At 37.7% G+C, this 19,826-nt stretch overlaps 1 protein-coding gene across 3 annotated transcripts in view; it reads left to right on the top strand.

Annotated features, from left to right (window-relative positions):
* The window catches only part of THOC2 (THO complex subunit 2), a 120,019-nt gene that overhangs the window by 30,596 nt on the left and 69,597 nt on the right, over window positions 1-19,826 (top strand). For all 3 annotated transcript variants that reach the window (XM_056125641.1, XM_056125640.1, XM_056125639.1), the window contains exons 5-8: window positions 1,370-1,440; window positions 3,003-3,124; window positions 3,734-3,867; window positions 7,556-7,722. In XM_056125641.1, the coding sequence (XP_055981616.1) occupies window positions 1,370-1,440; window positions 3,003-3,124; window positions 3,734-3,867; window positions 7,556-7,722 (494 nt within the window). The remainder of the gene's footprint in view (window positions 1-1,369; window positions 1,441-3,002; window positions 3,125-3,733; window positions 3,868-7,555; window positions 7,723-19,826) is intronic.

The raw sequence follows: 19,826 nt of genomic DNA, 5'->3' as shown, positions 1-19,826 counted from the left end.
GTCGATGAATCTTAGGGTTTTTGGAAAAAACCCCTTAAGGTATTTTACCTTTCCTTAGGTATTAGGAAAAATGTTGGTTAAAAGAACAAAACCTGTTTAGACATTTTTTGTGGGGTTCAGGTGCCACACTTGGTGGTGGTCAGGCCTTACTCCTGGCTCTGCACTCAGGGATCACACCTGGTAGTGCTGGGGTGGTGGGAGACCATATGTGGTACCAGGGATCAAACCCCTGGTTGACTGGGCACAAAGCAAATACCCTACCCATACTATTGCTTCAGCTCCAAGATTTGATCATTTAAGCTTTGCTTGAATATTTCCAATTTTGAAAACAGTATAAATATTTTTTTTTGCTTTTTTGGGTCACACCTGGCGATGCTCAGGGGATACGCCTGGCTTTGCACTCAGGAATTACTCCTGGCGGTGCTCAGGGGACCATATGGGATGCTGGGAATTGAATCCGGGTTGGCTGCGTGCAAGGCAAATGCCCTACCCACTGTACTATCACTTCAGCCCCCCCAAAACAGTATAAGTATTTTTAAGTTTTATTATTTTGAATGGGATGGAGCGATAGTACAGTGGGTAGGTGTTTGCCTTGCATGTGGCCAACACAGCCACAACTTGAGTTTGATTCCTCTGCCCCTCTTGGAGAGCCCGGCAAGCTACCGATAGTATTCTGCCCACACGGCAAAGCCTGCTACCTGTGACGTATTCAATATGCCAAACACAGTAACAAGTCTCACAATGTTAGTGGGCCTGCTCAAGCAAATTGATGAACAACAGGAGGACAGTGACAGTGACAGTGATTATTTTGAGTGACACAGCGTGTAACTCTTGTATGGATATAGCATTTGTTGTGAGGTCATTCTTCAATAGGAAGAGAAGTTAATTCTAATCATTCACAGGCATATATAGGACAGCTCATGTTTAACCATAATTTAAATTTTTCCTAAATTTAGAATTAGCCATTTTGAAATCTAGTTAACTCAATTTTTAAATTTTAAACAGTTTTCCTTTAAGGCACTGTGACTTAACTGTTAATAATAGTTTTAGGTATGCACTGTTTCAACTCTGAACCCATCACCAGTGTTCGTGTCCAATGCCATGGAGTCTCCCCTCTGCTTCCTATTAAACTAGTTTAAAAATGCTAATAGTTTTGCATGCATGTTTACAGTAGTATTGACTCTTGCAGTTCTGATGTATAGAGTTACCTCAACTCTACATTGTCAAGATGTCAAACACCTCTGATCAGTGGTCCTACATTGCCAGCAGTCGGCCACCACCTCCTATGCTCCCCATTCTTCCCTTACTTGCTATTCTCATGAGTTTAGAGTCTAAGAAAATATTCATCTATTTTTGTTCATCTTTATAGATATTGAGACAAATTGTTTAGAAGAAAAAAGCAAGAGAGACTATTTTACACAATTGGTATTAGCATGTTTGGTGAGTTTAAAATACTTTGTCTCTAAATTTTACATAGAATAATTACCTTTATAGTAAATCATGTTAATGAAGTAGTATATTGACAATTAGTGAGATTTGGGTTTTTCCATGAAATGTTTAGTTATATTAGACATGTTAATAATTTCTATGAAATTATAAGTTATATACACATAGACATGTATATTTACAAGCTTTTGTATATGTATATAAACTGCATGCTCTTCAGACCTATACTTATAAAGCCTTTGGTGATACTCCTGACTTACTAAAGTGATTAAGAAGAAGGTAAGTATCAAGTGAGTAGAAATGATCTGAAAAGGTTTTGAAGTGAAAAATGTGTCATAAATCCATTATTAGACAACAAAAATGGACGTAGATTAAAATGATAAATTCTAGAACATGTTAAACTGCTTAATATTCATAAGTTTAAAACCAAGTAGAAGTGTCATTACTTAAAACTGGAAGAATGTACATGTATTTGCTGTGCTAGAAATAAACTTAAATAGCAGAAAAGGCTGATGTGGGGCTGAAGAGAGCTCAATGGGCGAAGGGTATGCTTTGTTTTTGGTAGGTGAATGCATTTGGTAGGTGGCCCGGGTTCTATTCCTTATACCACGTGGTCCATGAGCCACCACCAGGCGTGGGTCCAAAAACAAAACAAAAGAATACCCCCAAGTGGCTGATGTGCTCTGTTAAAGAACATTGAGTTGATACACTCAATAAGATCAATCAGAATTTTGTCTGTAGTTTTGTTTTGTTTTTACTGTTCATAGGCTGGGTATAGCAAATGTATTTTTAGTTAAAAGAGTAACATTTTAATTTTTTAATACTTAGATTCATGATTTTTGTGCTACTAAACTTCCAAGCCTTTTTTGTGGGGTGGGGTCTGAAGTGGTGTCCAAGAGGTCCAGGGTTCCCCTTCTGGTGATTTGTAGCCTAGTGGGCTAGTGGTTCACTGTGAGGACCTAAGATTTGGTGCTGCTTCTGACTCTGCAGTGTCAGGGGTTACCTGGGTCACCCTGGCAGTGCTTGGGGGCTTCTAGGATTAAATCTACAATGCTCAGGGGACCATGTGGTGCTAGGGATAGAACCAAGGCTGGTTGCATGTGGGTCCTCTGCCTTGACCCCTGTTCTATCTCTAAAGTACCCTTTAAAGCCTTTAAAAAGTTATAAATTGTTTATAGTATATTATTTTAATATTCTTATTATCTAATATTGGACTGGAGCGATAGCACAGCGGGTAGGGTGTTTGCCTTGCATTCAGTGGACCCGGCCGACCCAGGTTCGATCCTCCACCCCTCTCGGAGAGCCTGGCAAGCTACTGAGAGTATATCACCCTCACGGCAAAGCCTGGCAAGCTACCCATGACATATCTGATATGCCAAACACAGTAACAAGAAGTCTCACAATGGAGATGTTACTGGGCCCGCTCGAGCAAATCAATGAACAACGGGAGGACAGTGCTACAGTGCAGTGCTATTATGAAATATTATTTTTGAACACATATGAATGCATGGTTGAAATGCTAAGGAACAGATGACTTTCAATATTTTTTGATGCAGTATTTAGTTTCGGACACAGTTCTAAAGGAACGCCTGGATCCAGAAACATTGGAGTCCTTAGGACTTATCAAACAATCACAGCAGTTCAATCAAAAGTCTGTTAAAATCAAGACAAAGCTCTTGTAAGTACATTTATATTTATGCTGGATATAAAAAACCTGAGTGATGTTTATGTTTTCACTTAAAATGCCAGAAGATTCTGTAGGCAATTTGAAAGACTATTTTTGCTGCTGTTAGCATGTGTCTTGTATTTTTTCTTTCTAAAACAAGGAGTTTAGGTCAACAGTGAATGTTATCTGTGTGAAACTAGTGTTTTTTCCTATATTCTAAGTTAAAATAATACTAATTGTTTTTATTACTGCCAATAAAATTTGGAACTATGGTTATTCTTAGTGGTGGAAATTATTGCTCCTTGGTGTATTAGTGATATGCTGTCCTTGTGCTAATGATTTTCCTTGTGAAGTAACATTGGAGTGTCTCTTATGAACCACTGTTACTCCTTTTTACTAATTTTTTTGTGGATTGAAATTCCGTGTTTTTATAATATTCTTAATGATGGTTTCTCATGCACGTAATTCTGAACCACTGTTACCTTCTATCTTAAAAGATACAGAGAGGTAAACTTTTTAACAGTTATTCTGAAGATTGTATATAAGAAACAAATGAAAACAGCAGTTTCATAGCAGCCTTTTAATCAAATTTTGTCCTGTATGATATTTATATAATTTCAGTTATAAGCAGCAGAAATTCAATTTGTTAAGAGAAGAGAATGAAGGTTATGCCAAGCTGATTGCTGAATTGGGACAAGATTTATCTGGAAATGTTACTAGTGATTTGATATTAGAAAATATCAAATCTTTAATAGGTAAGTTTTTTAAATTTGCAGACTATAAAGACAGAAGTAAAAAGATAAGTACAGCAAATGTTCAAGTGTAACATAAAACAGAAAATGTTAGTCTCATAGTTTTTTCTTTCTTTGGTGGGACTTGGATGTCTCCCAAGTAGTGGTCATGGAGCCTGGTGGCACCTCTTGTTGATTCTAGACTTACTGGGTCACTGATTGAAAGCTGAGCCTACACATGGTAATGTTTGGGGCCTGTGATAGATGCATACTAAGCCGGTTCCTTGACCATTGTATAATCTCTTGCCCCTGTTTCCATGAAATTTACGCACATAGAGAAAAGTCATGTTGTTGTCTCCGAAGAACAAGGTGGATATCACAACTGCAAACTTGTGGTATTCCATGAGTAGTATTTGATTTCTTGGGCTAAACTTTTGTACTAGTCCAGCAAGTATATTATGACACGTCAATAAGACATTAATCAGATATTACCTTTCTGATGAAGCTTTCTCTGACCACACACTTGGCACTTCTTGTTGCTGACTATTTTTCTTATATAGCATGCATACCCGTGCTAATTTTTAAGCTCCACAAGGAAATGAAGGCTTTGTTTGCTTGGTTTAGTACCTTTAACCTCAGTGCCTAGAATGTAGGTGCTGAGGTGGTCGATTTCCTCTTGCTGGGTCTGTTAATTTGTTTTCTGGCTGACTCATTCCCATTGTTTGAGAAGCTTTGCCCGCATGACATAAGCACAGAGCTCTACCCTTATACCATTATATTGGACATTTAAATTTCAGCAGGAAATTTGGTGGAACACCAACATTCAGTCCATAGCATAACCTGTTTCTAATTCAATTTTGGGTGTCGGATGATTTTCTTTTGTTCAGAACGTGGTATTTCTTACCTGATAACATCCATTTTGCCAGCAACATGATTTTTTTTTTCTTTGCTGTTTGGGTCACACCCGGTGATGCACAGGGGTTACTCCTGGCTCATGCACTCAGGAATTACTCCTGGCAGTGCTTGGGGAACCATATGGGATGTTGGGAATCAAACCCGGGTTGGCCGTGTGCAAGACAATTAAACTACCCACTGTGCTATTGGTCCAGCCCCAGGAACATGATTCATTTTGTTTTTTAATATTTTTTTAGTGAAACACCATGAGGTACAGTTGTAGACTTACAAATTTTTGTGCTTGGGTTTCAGTTATACAATGGTCGAGTACCCATCCCTCCACCAGTGCCCATTCTCCACCACCAGTGATCCCAGTATCCCTCCCACCCCTCTATCCCCCCATCCCCCCCATCCCACCCCGCCTCTGTGGCAGGGCATTTCCTTTTAGGAACATGATTCTTGAAGCTATCATTCTGATTTCTGATTTCTTATCTAAATGTGTAAGTTAGACACCTCTCCAAATCATATTTTAACAGTATTACCTTGATCTTCTTTGTTTTCTGTTAAGGACCTCAGTTTTGCTTTAATCCCAATACTGCCATTGCCAATTTAGTAATTTTTTTTCTTCTAGTTATACTTACTTATCTTAATATACTAGCCATCTTGTTCATCTTTGGGAAACTTCGGTAATTTTTGGTGCATTTATTCAGATATGTATCAGCCAAAAGTTATAAACTTTCCTCAAGGATAGGAGAGGTAATCTCCACCTCATAAGTACCTGGAATGTAGTGCCTTTTATGTTTATTTAAATGAAGTAATGAATCTATAGCCATTATATGTTCATTATTTTCTTATTTTTCCACTTGTTTCCTTTCAACATGGTTCTCTGTTCTTCAAAAGACATAAAAGTATTACATGTGTGTATTTATTCCGTAATGTAACTGGTGAGAAAAATAGGAGCTAGGCTTAAGATCTCTTTCAAGATTAAATGACTTTTGCTTGAAGTTTCCCAAGCAGTCCTCAGGAGACCTGGGGATTACTTCTGGTGTTACTTTGCATTACTCAGGCCAGTGCTGCTTGGGTTTAGAAGTGCTTGGGGCCACCCCAGTGATAATTAAAAAATGATGTGGTACTGAGAATAGAACCTGGCCTTCTAGTACCAGGCCTGCACTGCTGTCCTTTGAACTATCGCCTGCTCCAACAGAACATGACTAGGGGCGCTTGCACTGGACAAAAGCCTTTCTAAGAAGCTTCCACAAAAAGTGCCTATGTTTTATACATAACTTACATTAGAAAAAAATTGTTGTGACTTTACAGCTTACTGATTGCTACTAGAGGCTCATTAAATATGAAAGCTTAACAGTTAACAAATCGCTAAGATTTTAAAGATCATTTTAATGATCAGACTAAAATCTTGCTTGGTTACTGTTTCTGTCTAATGTAGCCAAAGTCATTCTCTTTGGGTAAATTTATGATGCCTGAGACATTTAATAGAAAATTCATAAGACAGTTTTTCTTTTATGAAAGATGCAAAGGCTGATACTTGGTTTTTGCAGTTGTCTTTGGGTCACACCAGGCAGTGCTCTGGGCTTACTTCTGGCTCTGTGCTCAGGGATCTCTCTCTTGAGGAGGCTTGGGAGACCATATGTGGTGTTCAACCACAGTGATAATTAAAGAATGATATGGTCCTGAGATCGAACCAGGGTCATCTGCATGCAATATAAGTGCCTTTTCCACTGTACTATTGCTCCAGCCCTGATACTTGTTTTTTTAGCTTTCTGCATGAAGTATGTGGGAGTTGAATAAACTTGAGGGCATGTCACATTGATAACTCATGCTCACCGAGTCATAAATATTATTGAGAGAAAGATTGATGAATTTGCTTAAATTGTTTAAATTATTTCTCTACTTGCTGTGTGTAAATGGTTACATTCTCATGAATGTGCACTATAATTATAGAACAGCTGAAGTAGAAGCAAATAGAGCTAATGTGTTAAGAATAGGATGACTGATAAAATGCTCATTAAATCTATATCATTGATTCTGTTTAGCATACCCAGGGGAATACCCACAATATTCATGAGCATTTATTCAGTGTTTCTTACCCTTCTTTGTTCTGCTTTGTTCAATTGCCTGCTTTTTCCTCTTTGCTTTTTCAGTCAACACTCCTTTGTTCTGTGCTCAAGTTGTTGGTTTTCTCTCATCTCTTTAATATTGGAAATATATCTGTTATACCTTTAGACTGCTGCTCAAAAAGCTTAAATATAAATCAATGCTGCAATTCAATTTTATTTTATCGCTTTGTTGTATACTATAAACTTATTGATGACTCTAAAAATGATGGCATATTTTGCTCAATCTGAATGTTTTGCTTTTATTTGAGATATTTATAGATATTTCAGATGTCTGCATAAATCATTAAACACTTCTTTGTGTAACTTGTAAAATGCATTGTTTGATTTTCATAGTTTGCCAAGAATTGAAAATGTGGTTTATTTTTTACTCTCCTGAATACTCAAGAACTGATAAGATATTGTGACACATAAGAAAGGGTACTTGAGTTAGTGTGACAGATCTTGGGCTTTAACACTAGCCCTGTCATTAACCCAAATTGTGATTTGTGTAAGTCACATGTCTTTTCAGGAGCAAACTTGATCATTTGACAGTTATGAAGATTTCCCTTTGGGGCAAACGAAGCAAACTTCTAAAAGAAGTTTTAAAAAACATTATTTTGTTATATACGTTATCCCTGAAAGTAAATAACTTTACTAGAAGTAATGTTTAATCAGTTGATTTGTGTATATCTCATCTGTTGCAGGATGCTTTAATCTGGATCCCAATAGAGTTTTGGATGTCATTTTAGAAGTGTTTGAATGCAGGCCAGAGCTTGATGACTTCTTTATATCTTTATTAGAATCTTACATGAGTATGTGTGAACCGCAAACACTGTGTCATATTCTTGGGTTCAAATTCAAATTTTATCAGGTAAAAATATACATTTATATGTACATATATAGAGTGGGGTTAATTTAATGATTTTATGTTTATATAATTTATTTTGAATTTTATTTATAAATTAGTTTTAGCTAGTCTTTCTAACAGAAGAGATGGTTAAAGAGATGAATAACTAGTAGGTGATGAGCACCATATTAGTATAAATGATGTGATGTGAAAGCCTTTAGAAAAGCATGATAAATGTTTGCCTTTGGAGAGTTAGGGAAGACATTATAGATATATTCCTCCCCTTTAAAAGCCTGGAATTTGAAGAATTAATAGGTGTTTGATGAGTGTCTTGCATAGAGGTGAGAGTGAAGATATGGTGGCATTAATGTACATCACAGATTAAAGACATGGTATATAGTTTGCCATGGCTTGATTCTTTTTTTTAAGGTGTGGGGCAAAGAAGGGGCAGGAAATGGAATGGTGGGAAGACTTTAGATTGTCAATGGCCTTAAATTGAAAACTTGTTAAGGTAGAAGGTCTGCTTTAAGTACACCCACATTCATGTCTTCCCTTATAATTGTTCTTAACTAAACCTCTCACCTATTTTTATCTTGTGAACTATTTGTTTTTTAAGATCAAGGGCTACTTTCTCAGTATAATTCTTGGCTGACACTTCAGCCATAAACAGTTTGTCACCTCTTAATCTCTATTCTGATAAAACTTGGCATGCAGACTTCTAGCACTTAGGAGGTTATGTTAGAATAAACTACATCTCTTTCCTGGATTGTGAAACAAATAGGACAGGGTCTCTGTTTTACTAATTTTTAGGTTAGGGCTTTGGATACTAGTTTTCAAAGCAAATCACAATAATTAAATTTATGTGAATTTTAAAATTAAATTATATGAGACCTTGCCTCATAATATATCTGTTTCATACTGATTAAAAATATCTGAGGGTAGTGTTGAAAATATTAAAATATTTTTGAAGATTATCAACCTTTTTAAGAAATATCCATTGAAGAAACATTTGATTTATAAATCACCTTTAATTTTGGAGAGTATCCCTTGTATTGCTCTGTCTGGCATTGTTCCCTTGTTTTTATTGCTTGAGATATGTTGTGAGACTGCATGCTTAAATATCACTGAAGACACGAAATAAAATGTTAGAGATCTCATAGATAATTGTGGTCTGGGAGGTAAAAAAAAAATCCAGGAAAATCAAGGACTTTTAAGTGAATTTGACTTTGGTTCCCAGGATCAGCCTGTGTTATTATTCTCTTGCCTTAATCTGCCCCTCCTTTACTGCTATTTGAAAATGTTCATTCACTCAACTTGTCCACAGTCCATATTTTCATCAATTGGGAATTCTTATTTTTCTCTCTCTTGACAAAACTGGTCATCCCCATAATTATGTTAGAGTGATTTTAATATAGTATTTACCTGTGATCAACTATTCTGAATGTTCGACTTAGGTAATAGGGAGTGCAGTCAAATCTGCTAGATTCTCCTAACAGGGATTGGCACAATAGCAAGCTTAGGGATAGCACAAGGATTATCATAAAAAACAGAAAGAAAGGAATACAAGACAGTTTTTGGATACCTAAAGGCAAACTTGACTGGAGTTGTCTTGCCACAGGAGATAATGACTGACCCAGGTCACAGCCCTTGATTTATGGATTGAAACATAAAAAAGTAATAATCCCACAATGTATAGGCATAGTTGTACTCTAAATGTATTTATGTAAGAAATACTCGTACAAAAGAGGTGTGCATAAGAAATACCTCTTGTATTTTAGGTACTGCTGTGGATTCTGGGGCTATTATTTATGTAAATACATTTCCTTGCCTTCATGGTCCTTGTGTTTTCAGTAAATCAAATGAAAGGTTAGAAAGTGATCAACCTATCCCTTTCTAATGAAGAAAAACCAGAATAAAAACAAACAAAAACCGAGCATAACAAGTATGAAGATTGTTGGAATGGGAATTTGCAATTTTAAATAAAAGAGTAAGAATAGATCTCATTGAAAAGGTGAAAATGTAGCAAAGACACAAAGAATGTGATGAAGTGAATTGTTAGGATTCTTGATCCTGAAGGCAAAGAGAACAGCCTATGCAAAGGTCTGGAGGTTGAATTGAAGACATGCTTGAAGTATTGAACAACAAGGAGCCAGTGTAACTAGATCATAGAAATAGGTAGATTATGTCAATGATAGATAAAGATATAAAGGGAAAGGTTTTTGACTTTGGTGGGGTGAACCAGTGGATTTAGAGTAATGTTTAACTATAAATTAGTGCACTAAGGTAGATGATCTTAATTCTAATTTTGTTTTGTTTTGGTCATACCTGACCGTGATTGGAGGCTATTGCAGGCTCATCAATGCTTGGAGAATATTGTGGGTGCCAGCTCTTGGCTTTTAGCTTATAAAACATTCACTCCAACTCTTTGATTGGTATCTCTGGCTTCAGCTATTTTTATTTATTTATTTATTTTTGCTTTTTGGGTCATACCCAGCGATGCTCAGGGGTCACTCCTGGTTCTGCACTCAGGAATTACTCCTGGCGGTGTTTGGGGACCATATGGGATGCCAGGGATCGAACCCGGGTTGGCTGCATGCAAGGTAAACGCCCTACCTGCTGTGCTATCGCTCCGGCACCAGTTATTTTTATTTTTTAATTTTGTTTTCGTTTTGCTTTTTTGTCTCCTAAGTGTTGTTCATGAGGCTCTGGATCCCTCCCAGTGATTCTCTGCCACATAATCATCAGTTCAGTGCCAGAGACAGAATGCTGTGTGTGCCCTTTGGTGCCAGGGATTACCTGGGTTAACCTGGTAGTGCTTGGGGGCCTCCAGGGCTGCACCTGGCAATGCTTGAAGGATTATGTGATTCTGGGGATCTAATTGGGAACGGTTGCTTCCAATCATTTGCATTAGCCCCTCCCCCCTTTTCACTGTATTATGAACATTTTCAAATATATTAGCAAGGGAGTAATGGCATAATAATTATTATCCTATCACTTATAACACATTTTATATTGGTATATTGCATGTTTTTATTGCAGCTGAATACTCCTAAAAACATTATTTTTTAATTTTTAAAAGTAGGAAATTTTTCTGTTTATTAAATTTTTTACAGTAATATTAGTGCTGTCTGCCTGTCTGGGTTAACCTCATATCTTTTTTCATAATCCAAGGATTTGTTTTCATTTGCTCTTGTCCATTCCCTTTCTGTATATCCCACGTATGACTGAACTTCTTTGGCATTTTCATTTATAAACATGATATCATTTGTATGCCCAAGTTGATCTTTGTTATATAGTAAATATATAAACTCAGACTGTATTCAAATTCCTCAAATGTTTCCCTAATGCATTTTACAAGTGTAAAATGCTCAGTGATCTATTCGAAAAGACATTACTATAAAAACTAAAAAATATTTAAAAAATCACATTACATTTGATTGTTAGAATTCTTCAATTTTCTTAAATTTAGAGCATATCCTCCTTTAGTAACTGTCTTATTGCGGAAACTTGCCATTGAAGATTTTTGAATTTATTTGATACTTTTTATGGTTGGTTTAATTTGTACTTTGTACCTTGCATTTCATATTGTACATGGTATTAAGTCTAAAAGTTTGGCTGTTTTCAGCTAAAATATTTTATGTCAAGTGTATACTTTTGATTATGTTGTATATTTCACTTTGTATAATATGTCTGACTTGGGTTTGAGAATTTTACAGTCAATCCTTCCATTATCCAATGCTATTTCTCTCCTTGTCAGTTGTAAGAGTGATATTGGTGTTAATGTGAATGTCCAGTTACATTAAGTGATTTAGAATATTAATACTTTCTCTAGTCAGTTATTTTTCTGGGCCATACCCAGCAGAATGTCCAGTTACATTAAGTGATTTAGAATATTAATACTTTCTCTAGTCAGTTTTTTTCAGGGCCATACTCAGCGATGCTCAGGGGTTTCTCCTATCTCTGCATTCAGTAATAACTCCTTGTGGGGATACGGGGGTTGAACTCAGGTCAGCCACGTGCAAGACAAATGTCATATCCACTATACTATCATGCGACCTCATAGTTATTTTTTATAATGTTCCAAGTTTTTTTAATTTATAATGCCCTCTACAAGTATTAGCTATCATTCTTTTATAAAGAGGTGTTTGTACCTTATCAACTTGTATTATTTGATTAATCTCAAACACAGTTTCGTCTATAAAGGTTGGACAGATGTGTCAGTTTCCATGTTTTACTAGATGCTGTAATAAGGATTTATTTAAACTCTAATGGGCTGGAGCGATAGCATAGCGGTTGGGTGTTTGCCTTGCACGCAGCCAACATGGCTGACCCGAGTTCGATTCCTCCGCCCCTCTCGGAGAGCTCAGCAAGCTACCGAGAGTATCTCGCCCGCACGGCAGAGCCTGGCAAGCTCCCCGTGACGTATTCGATATGCCAGACACAGTAACAACAAAGTCTCCAATGGAGACGTTACTGGGCCCGCTCGAGCAAATCGACGAACAACGGGAGGGCCTTTACCTTTTTTTACCTTTTAACCTCTAATAGTGATATGCGTGGGATGTTTATCGTGTATCTGTGTGAGAAGAGATAACAAAAGGTTTATGTGAATTTTGACTTGATGAGTATGGCTATAGTAGCAGTTAGAGTTGCTGAGACTAAATATATCTTGAAGGTAGAATCAATAGTATTTGCTGAATTAGATATAGAAAGTAGAATTGAGGACTATTCCAGGTTTTTTTTTGGTGGGGGGCTTAGGAGCTGGAAAGTTGGTCTTATATACTGGGATATGCTAAGTTTCAGGGGAATGGGTTTGGAGTATTGAAGATAGGAATCAGGAATTCAGTTTTTTTTCCCCCTGCGGTCCTGGAAATTGAACACATAGGGCTTCACACATCGAAGGTAAATACTTTACCACTAATCCATATCCCAGGTCCAAGAATTCAGTTTTGAATCATTAAGTTTGAGATATCTATTAGATATTCATATGGAGATGTTGAGAAATAACTGCATGTATTGATCTGGTATTGAGGAGAAAGGACTTGGTTAGAAATATAAATATGTGTATCAAAAGTATGTAGATGAAATTTTAAGTTTTGATACTGGATAAAATAACCAAAGGTTGAATATAAAAGTGGACCAATAACCGAGTATCCGATACTCAAATGTTAAAAGGTCTAGAACAGGAGGGATCAGGTAAGGAGGTAAGAAAGAACATAAATGGTAAGTGAAAAAGAGAGTGTTGCACCTTGAAAGTGAAGTGGAAGAAGGAGCCACCAATTCCTGTAAAATGCCTCTGATAGATAATTTAAGATGTGGACTAAAACTGCTCATTGGCTTTATTAGCAAGAAGATAAGAACTAGCCATTTTGGTGTACTTCAGTGTGGTATTAAAGAGGCTCTGTGCTCTGGAATCACTCTTGGCGGCGCTTGGGGGACCATAGTGGGTGCCAGGGAATGAACCTGCATCAGCTGCATGCAAGGCAAACGCCTTACCCATCTTACTGTTTTGGCCTCCGTTTTCTTCAGTAGCTCTAGGGAGTAGGGTTTAGTGGATGCATTGATTAGATAGAGGTATGCTGAAAATTACAGAAATACCTGTGTAGTAGATAATCTTCATAGGTGGATAGCTATGGTGATGAGTGTTTGTAGAAGTCCTGTTGATCTAATATATTTGCTGAATTAGAAAGTAAGGACATTAGTTGAGAGACAATACAAGGAAGTAGGTATTGAAGGTTGGGCTGGAGCGATAGCGCAGTGGGTAGAGCGTTTGCCTTGCACACAGCCAACATGGCCGACCTGAGTGTGATTCCTCTGCCCCACTCGGAGAGCCCGACAAGCTACCAAGAGTATCTCGCCTGCACGGCAAAGCCTGGCAAGCTACTCGTGACATATTCGATATGCCAAACACAGTAACAAGTGTCACAGTGGAGACGTTACTGGGCCTGCCCGAGCAAATCTATGAACAACGGAAGGACAGTGACAGGCTAGGAAAGAAGGTTGGAAATTGTTATGTAGGAGAGTGCAAGGGCAAGAGAAATAGATGATGATGGTCAGCAGCATGAAGGACCTATGATGGCGAGTGAAATTTTGGCGTTATTTATTTTTATGTAGGAGTATTGCTGTTTATTCAGCCATTGATTAGGCTGATTGAATTGGGCATGAACTCCACCTTACTTCCCTCCCCCCTTTTTAAATTTTATTTATTGAATCACCATGAGTTCAGTTACAAAGATTTCGGGTTTAAGTCTCGGTCATACAGTGAAACACCCGTCCCTTTGCCAGTGCCCATTTTCCACCACCAAAAACTCCAGTATACTTCCCATCCCACACCCTCCTTCTACCTGTGGGGCAGATGATTTCCAAATTGCTCTCTCTCTCTGCTTTGATAATATTCAATATTTTGACACCAGACCCACCATTATTATTTGGCATTTTACCCCAACACTCAGATCTGCCGAAAAGGCAACAGTAGACAATTTGTTTTCTATTGCTGGGTATGAATAACATATGATGTTGCACGGCCACTACTGTGGCCGTGCATTTTTGGAATTCTGAAATTTTAACAATTAAATCTGGAGGGATTTCTGCCAAAACCTGCTGGGTTCCGAGATTTGTTTCTGAGAAATTTTGGCATTTTGTTAGCTGTATGTAATATTAAAATTAGGCTTATGGAATGAATGTCTGCAATAGGGTAGAGGAGAAGAATTTTAGAAGAGTTTAGTGGGCTGAGAAGCCAGCATGATGAAAGCACTATTCTCCTGTCTGCTTTACTGTAGCACTGTCCTCCCGTTGTTCATCGATTTCCTCGAGTGGGTCCAGTAGCATCTCCATTGTGAGACTTGTTACTGTTTTTGGCAGATCAAATACATCACGGGTAGCTTGCTAGGCTTTGCCGTGCGGGCGGGATACTGTTGGTAGCTTGCCGGGCTCTCCGAGAGGGGTGGAGGAATCGAACCTGGGTTGGCCACGTGCAAGGCAAATTCCCTACCCGCTGTGCTATCACTCCAGCCCTCATGTCTGCTTATCTACAAGAATTAAAAAATAGATAGAGAGTGACAGAGAATCAAAAGATGTATGGTAATTGCTAAATGAAGAGGGTCACTTAGCACAGATCCCTAGATGAAAGCAGTTGGAAATCTTGGAAAAACTGTCAGAGTAATTCTCCAGAGTTCTCTCCTATATAAACAATTAATGAAATGGTAAAAATTCAGTCAGGTTTTACAGAAACCTGGAACCTAGTAGAAAACATACAACCAAGGAAATGCTTGGTGAATAAAACGTTCTGATTTGGGCTGAGAGCACTGTGGCATTTTAAGTTTCCTTACACTCGATGGTGGCCATGAAGAAAGAAACTCCCATGCCTAATGCAGATGATTAATACTACAGGGTGCAAGGGATTGTTTTTAAAAGTTCTTAATTTATCTGGCTGCTCCTTGAATGACTTGACACAAGGACCAGTTTTTGTTTTTCTTGAAGAGGAGCATTATCAGGACTGGGACAGCCTTTTTCACCGAGATGTAGGGTTATATCTGACTCTAAGCTCAGGGATCATTCCTGGCTGTATACAGGGCACCATATGGGATGCCAGCTATCTAACCCAGTCAGCTGCATACAAGGCAAATGCCTTACTTGCTACACTATCTCTCTCACCCCTTCTGGGGCAGCTTTTGCCAGAAGTTAAAGGTACAGCTCTTAGCTTTAGCAGCCCTGGAGCAAGAGACAGCAGTTTTATGAGTAGAAGAGCCCAACAGACTGGGAAAGAAGAAGTTGTATACTAATACAAAGAAGCGTAGGGTTTTTTTTTTCTTTTTGGGTCACACCCGGCAATGCACAGGAGTTACTCCTGGTTCATGAACTCAGGAATTACTCCTGGCAGTGCTCAGGGGACCTTATGGGATGCTGGGAATCGAACCTAGGTTGGCTGCGTGCAAGGTAAACACCGTACCCATTGTGCTATTGCTCCAGCCCCAGAAGCGTAGGTTTTTTTTTAAAGCTTCTCTAGCGTAGAAAATCCTCCTACATATACAAGGAAATTGGTGGGGAGGGAGACCATGCATTTTCAGGAGCTGTATGCATGCTAAGTAAAGGACTTAAAAAAAAAAAGAAAGGAAAAAGGACAAGGAAAGAAGAAAAAATCCGAACTTTCTTCTCTGACAGCCTTTCAGGTTATGTGCAAGTAGGAAGTAAAGATTAAGAGTAATAAATGGCCTTGTAAAACATTGATGAGAGTCATTTTGTGAAGAGTGGGAATATATATATTTTTTCTGTTTTTTCTTTTATTTGGTTTTAGGCCTCTAAGAAACCTCAAATCTTGGGCTGAATAGATAGTATAGCAGATAGGGCACTTGCCTTGCATGTGCCCAAACCAGGTTTTATTTATTTATTTGGCAAGCTCCCCGTGACGTATTCGATATGCCAAACACAGTAACAACAAAGTCTCCAATGGAGACGTTACTGGGCCCGCTTGAGCAAATCGATGATCAATGGGAGGGCCTTTTGGGTCACACCTGGCGATGCACGATGCACAGGGGTTACTCCTGGCTCTGCACTCAGGAGTTACTCCTGGTGGTGCTTAGGGGCCAGATGGGATGCTGGGAATCGAACCCGGGTCGGCCGTGTGCAAGGCAAATGCCCTACCCGCTGTGCTCTCTCTCCAGCCCCCCAACCCAGGTTTGATCCTGGGCATCCCATATGGTCTTCTGAGCACCTTCTGGAGTAATTCCTGAATTCAGAGCCAGGAATAATCCTCTAGTATCACTGAGTGTGGACCAAAAACCACAAAAATAATAAAAAGAGAAAACTCAGAACATTAGCTGACCATTAAGCTAGTAAAATATAGATCTAGTGCCACATACTAATACAGACATTGCAAAACAAATTTACAAAAATCATTAGATAACAAAACAACAATCCTGGGGCTGGAGTGATAGTACAGTGGGTAGGGCGTTTACCTTGCAAGAGGCCAACCTGGTTCAATCCTCAGCATCCTATACGGTCCGCCAAACACCGGCAGGAGTAAATCTTGAGTGCAGAGCCAGGAATAACCCCTGACCATCGCTAGGTGTGACCCAAAATGCAAAACTGAATAAAGATTTTTTAAAAATCCCCAGAGGGAGCAGAATCTTTTATTTGCTTTATAATATCCAAAATAAACAGTTTTCTAAAAGAAATGAGGTATGCAAAGATACAAAGATATTTCATAAGAAAAAAGAAATTAACAGAAACTATCTCTGAGGAAGCCCAGGCAGTAGTTATTAGATAAATAATTTAAACCACAGTCCTTAAGTATGCTTATCTACAGGAAACTATTGATAAAGAATTAAACAAGTAGAGCACTATCTTACTAGACAAAGTATTAATATATAAAAGTTGTAAAAGATGAGCCTAATAAGTTGTTATGTAAAATAATTTGATAACTGAAATTAAAAGTTCACTGTAGTTGTGAAACAGACTTGAGGGAACAGTCAACTCCATAAATCAGTTGAAAGTAACTGTTGTGGGTTGATAAGAAAAGAATGAAGAAAATATTGGTTTAGCCAGTATATTCATTATATAATAACCCAGAGAAAGATGAGATAAAGTAATAGCAAATTTGGAAAATTGTAGTTGAAAAATTAGAAATTTGATGAAAGATTAGAGTCTGTTGTTCCGCTAAGCATTGCAAATACCAGTCAGTCTTAACTCAGACATTTGCAGCAAGATATATTATACAGTCAAATTTATTGAAGACAGAGTCTCAAAAGCAGCAAAAGGTATGACTCATTAGGTACAGGAGGTGCATAACACTATTAACAGCTGATTTCTTTTCAGAATATAGTGAGATGGCATAAAGTGCTGAAATAATAAAGCAACTAGTAATTGTATATTAAGGAATACTCTTTTTAAAATGAGAGGCATTTATAATTAAAGCTGGGGAATTCATTGCCAGTTCACTTGTTCTGCAAAGAAATGCTAAAGGGAATCCTGTAGTCTGAAATGAGTAGACTCTAGGTCATTGAATATATATTTATACACTTTTAAAATTTGTTATTGTTTTTGGGTCACCCCCAGCCATGAGCATGAGCTTCTTCTGGCTCAGGGCTAATGGGTTGTTCCTGGTGGGGCTCTCGGGACTAGGCAGTGCTGGAGGTCGAGCTTGAGCATGGCCATTCGGTCTGTACGAGGAAATAAAAATCACTGATAAATGAAATTGTAGATTAGTATAAAAACCTTTATTACTTTGATGTTTTGGTTTGTTACCTCCTTTTTGCCCTTTATTATTTCAAAAGGACTTAAACAATTTGTTAATTGGTACTTACTGTGTAAAGATATAAGGGAGAGAAGAGAAATATAGCAGTTTTTATAAATTATTGAAGCTAAATTGGTATTCAAAGTAGGTTATTATAAGTTAATTTTTATTAAAACTTACTATAGTTTAGGTAATAGGGTTATAAGAGTGTTTACATTTATAAACTCAAAATACTAGTTGTAGGGGATAGAGCTTATAACACTTGCCTTGCACACTGCCAACCCGGGTTCTTACCCATAGCAGCACATAGGGAATCTCCGAAGGTCTGGATAAGCTCTGAGTACCATCTGGTGTGCCCTCCCCACCAAATAGATTAATTGTTCTACATAGGGGAAACTCTTAAAAATAACCTAAAATATAAACAAATGGAAAGAAGCAGGGCATAAAAATGGTATACTACGAAAAAAACAGAAGACAGTAATGAAGAAAATCAGGAACAAAAACATAGTGTAATAGGGAAAACAAACAAAAAATGACAGTTCCTTATTAGTACTTAATTTAAATTAAAGGAATCATACTTTTTAGTTTTAATAATGGCAAGAGTTGTAGTGTATCTAAAAGCATGATTTGAGAGTGTTACCTCTAAAAATAGAAACACTTTGTTTAGATTCAAGATAGAAATATGTTGTAAGTGAAAGTGTGGAACTAGGTATCTCAGGCAATTGTATCCAGGGAGGGAGTTGAGTGGTTATTCTAACCAATATCAGAGAAAAAAAGACATCAGGTAAAAAAAATTTACAACAGAAAGCGAAGGACATTGTGAAAGGATCAGCCCCACAAAGGTCAAAAATAGGTACAAACATATGCATCAAACAGCCTCAGAAGAAAAATATAAAGAAAAACTGACAAAACTGAAGAACAATTAATTCCACAATGACATTTGATTATTTCCATACCCTTTCTCATTAATGGGCAGAGAAGCCAGACAAAAAGAGATCAATAAGGAAATATGGATTTGAACCACCGTGTAAACAATTAGAATTAATAAGCTTACATAGAATACTCATATGTTTGTTCATTTTTAAGCCACAAGGAGCAGTTCTCATCACTGACTCCTGGCTCTGTGCTCAGGGATCACTCCTGGTGGGACTCTGGGGCCCTTGTGTAGTGCCGGGGATTGAACTGGGTTCGCTGTGTACTAGGCAAACACCTTACCTATACTATTGCTGTACTATTGCTCCAGCTCTTTATGTAGACTATTCTATTTAGATGGCACATTATTCCCAAGTGAACATGGAATGTTCTTTAGGAAATGACCAAATCTTTGAACACAAAACAAGTTCAGTAAAAATTAACACTGAAACATTGGACTTTATGATGTGGCTCAGTGCACTTACCTTACACGTCTGAAGTCCTGTGTTCTAACTTTAGGTACCTCATGATCCTTTAAGCACCTCACTGGGAGTAGTGCTGTTAGATGTGACTCCAAAACAAAACAGAAACAGTGAAACCACTGAAATCTTGAAAACATCCTTCAAAATTGCATGAAACTAGATCAGGATAATTATTAATAGGGAGAATATGGAATATAAGATTCAAAGTCAGGGTGGACTTTAGGGAGGCCACAGGGAGAGTGATGATCTGAAAGCTAGAAGAAGTAAAAAAAGACCTAGTAATTTGAAGTGGTTGGGGGAGAAGGGTGGAAATAGCAAACATTGACTGAGTTACAGAGGCAGAGATGTTTCTAGGAGGTGCTAAGTGCTGTTTGAGCATGAAGGTGAGGGGAACATTTAGAGGATATGTTAAGGATATATAGGGTGGTGTTTATGGATCATGAGTTCTTAATAATTCCATGATAATGTTTCAAGGATGTGGAGAGTTGGAATAGGTCAGGCTTTGT

This window comes from Sorex fumeus, unplaced genomic scaffold (genome assembly GCF_029834395.1).
Source record: "Sorex fumeus unplaced genomic scaffold, SorFum_2.1 ptg000058l, whole genome shotgun sequence".
Lineage (NCBI taxonomy): Eukaryota > Metazoa > Chordata > Mammalia > Eulipotyphla > Soricidae > Sorex > Sorex fumeus.
Note: the sequence above shows the minus strand (reverse complement) of the source record. Positions and strands in the feature narration are given on the sequence as shown.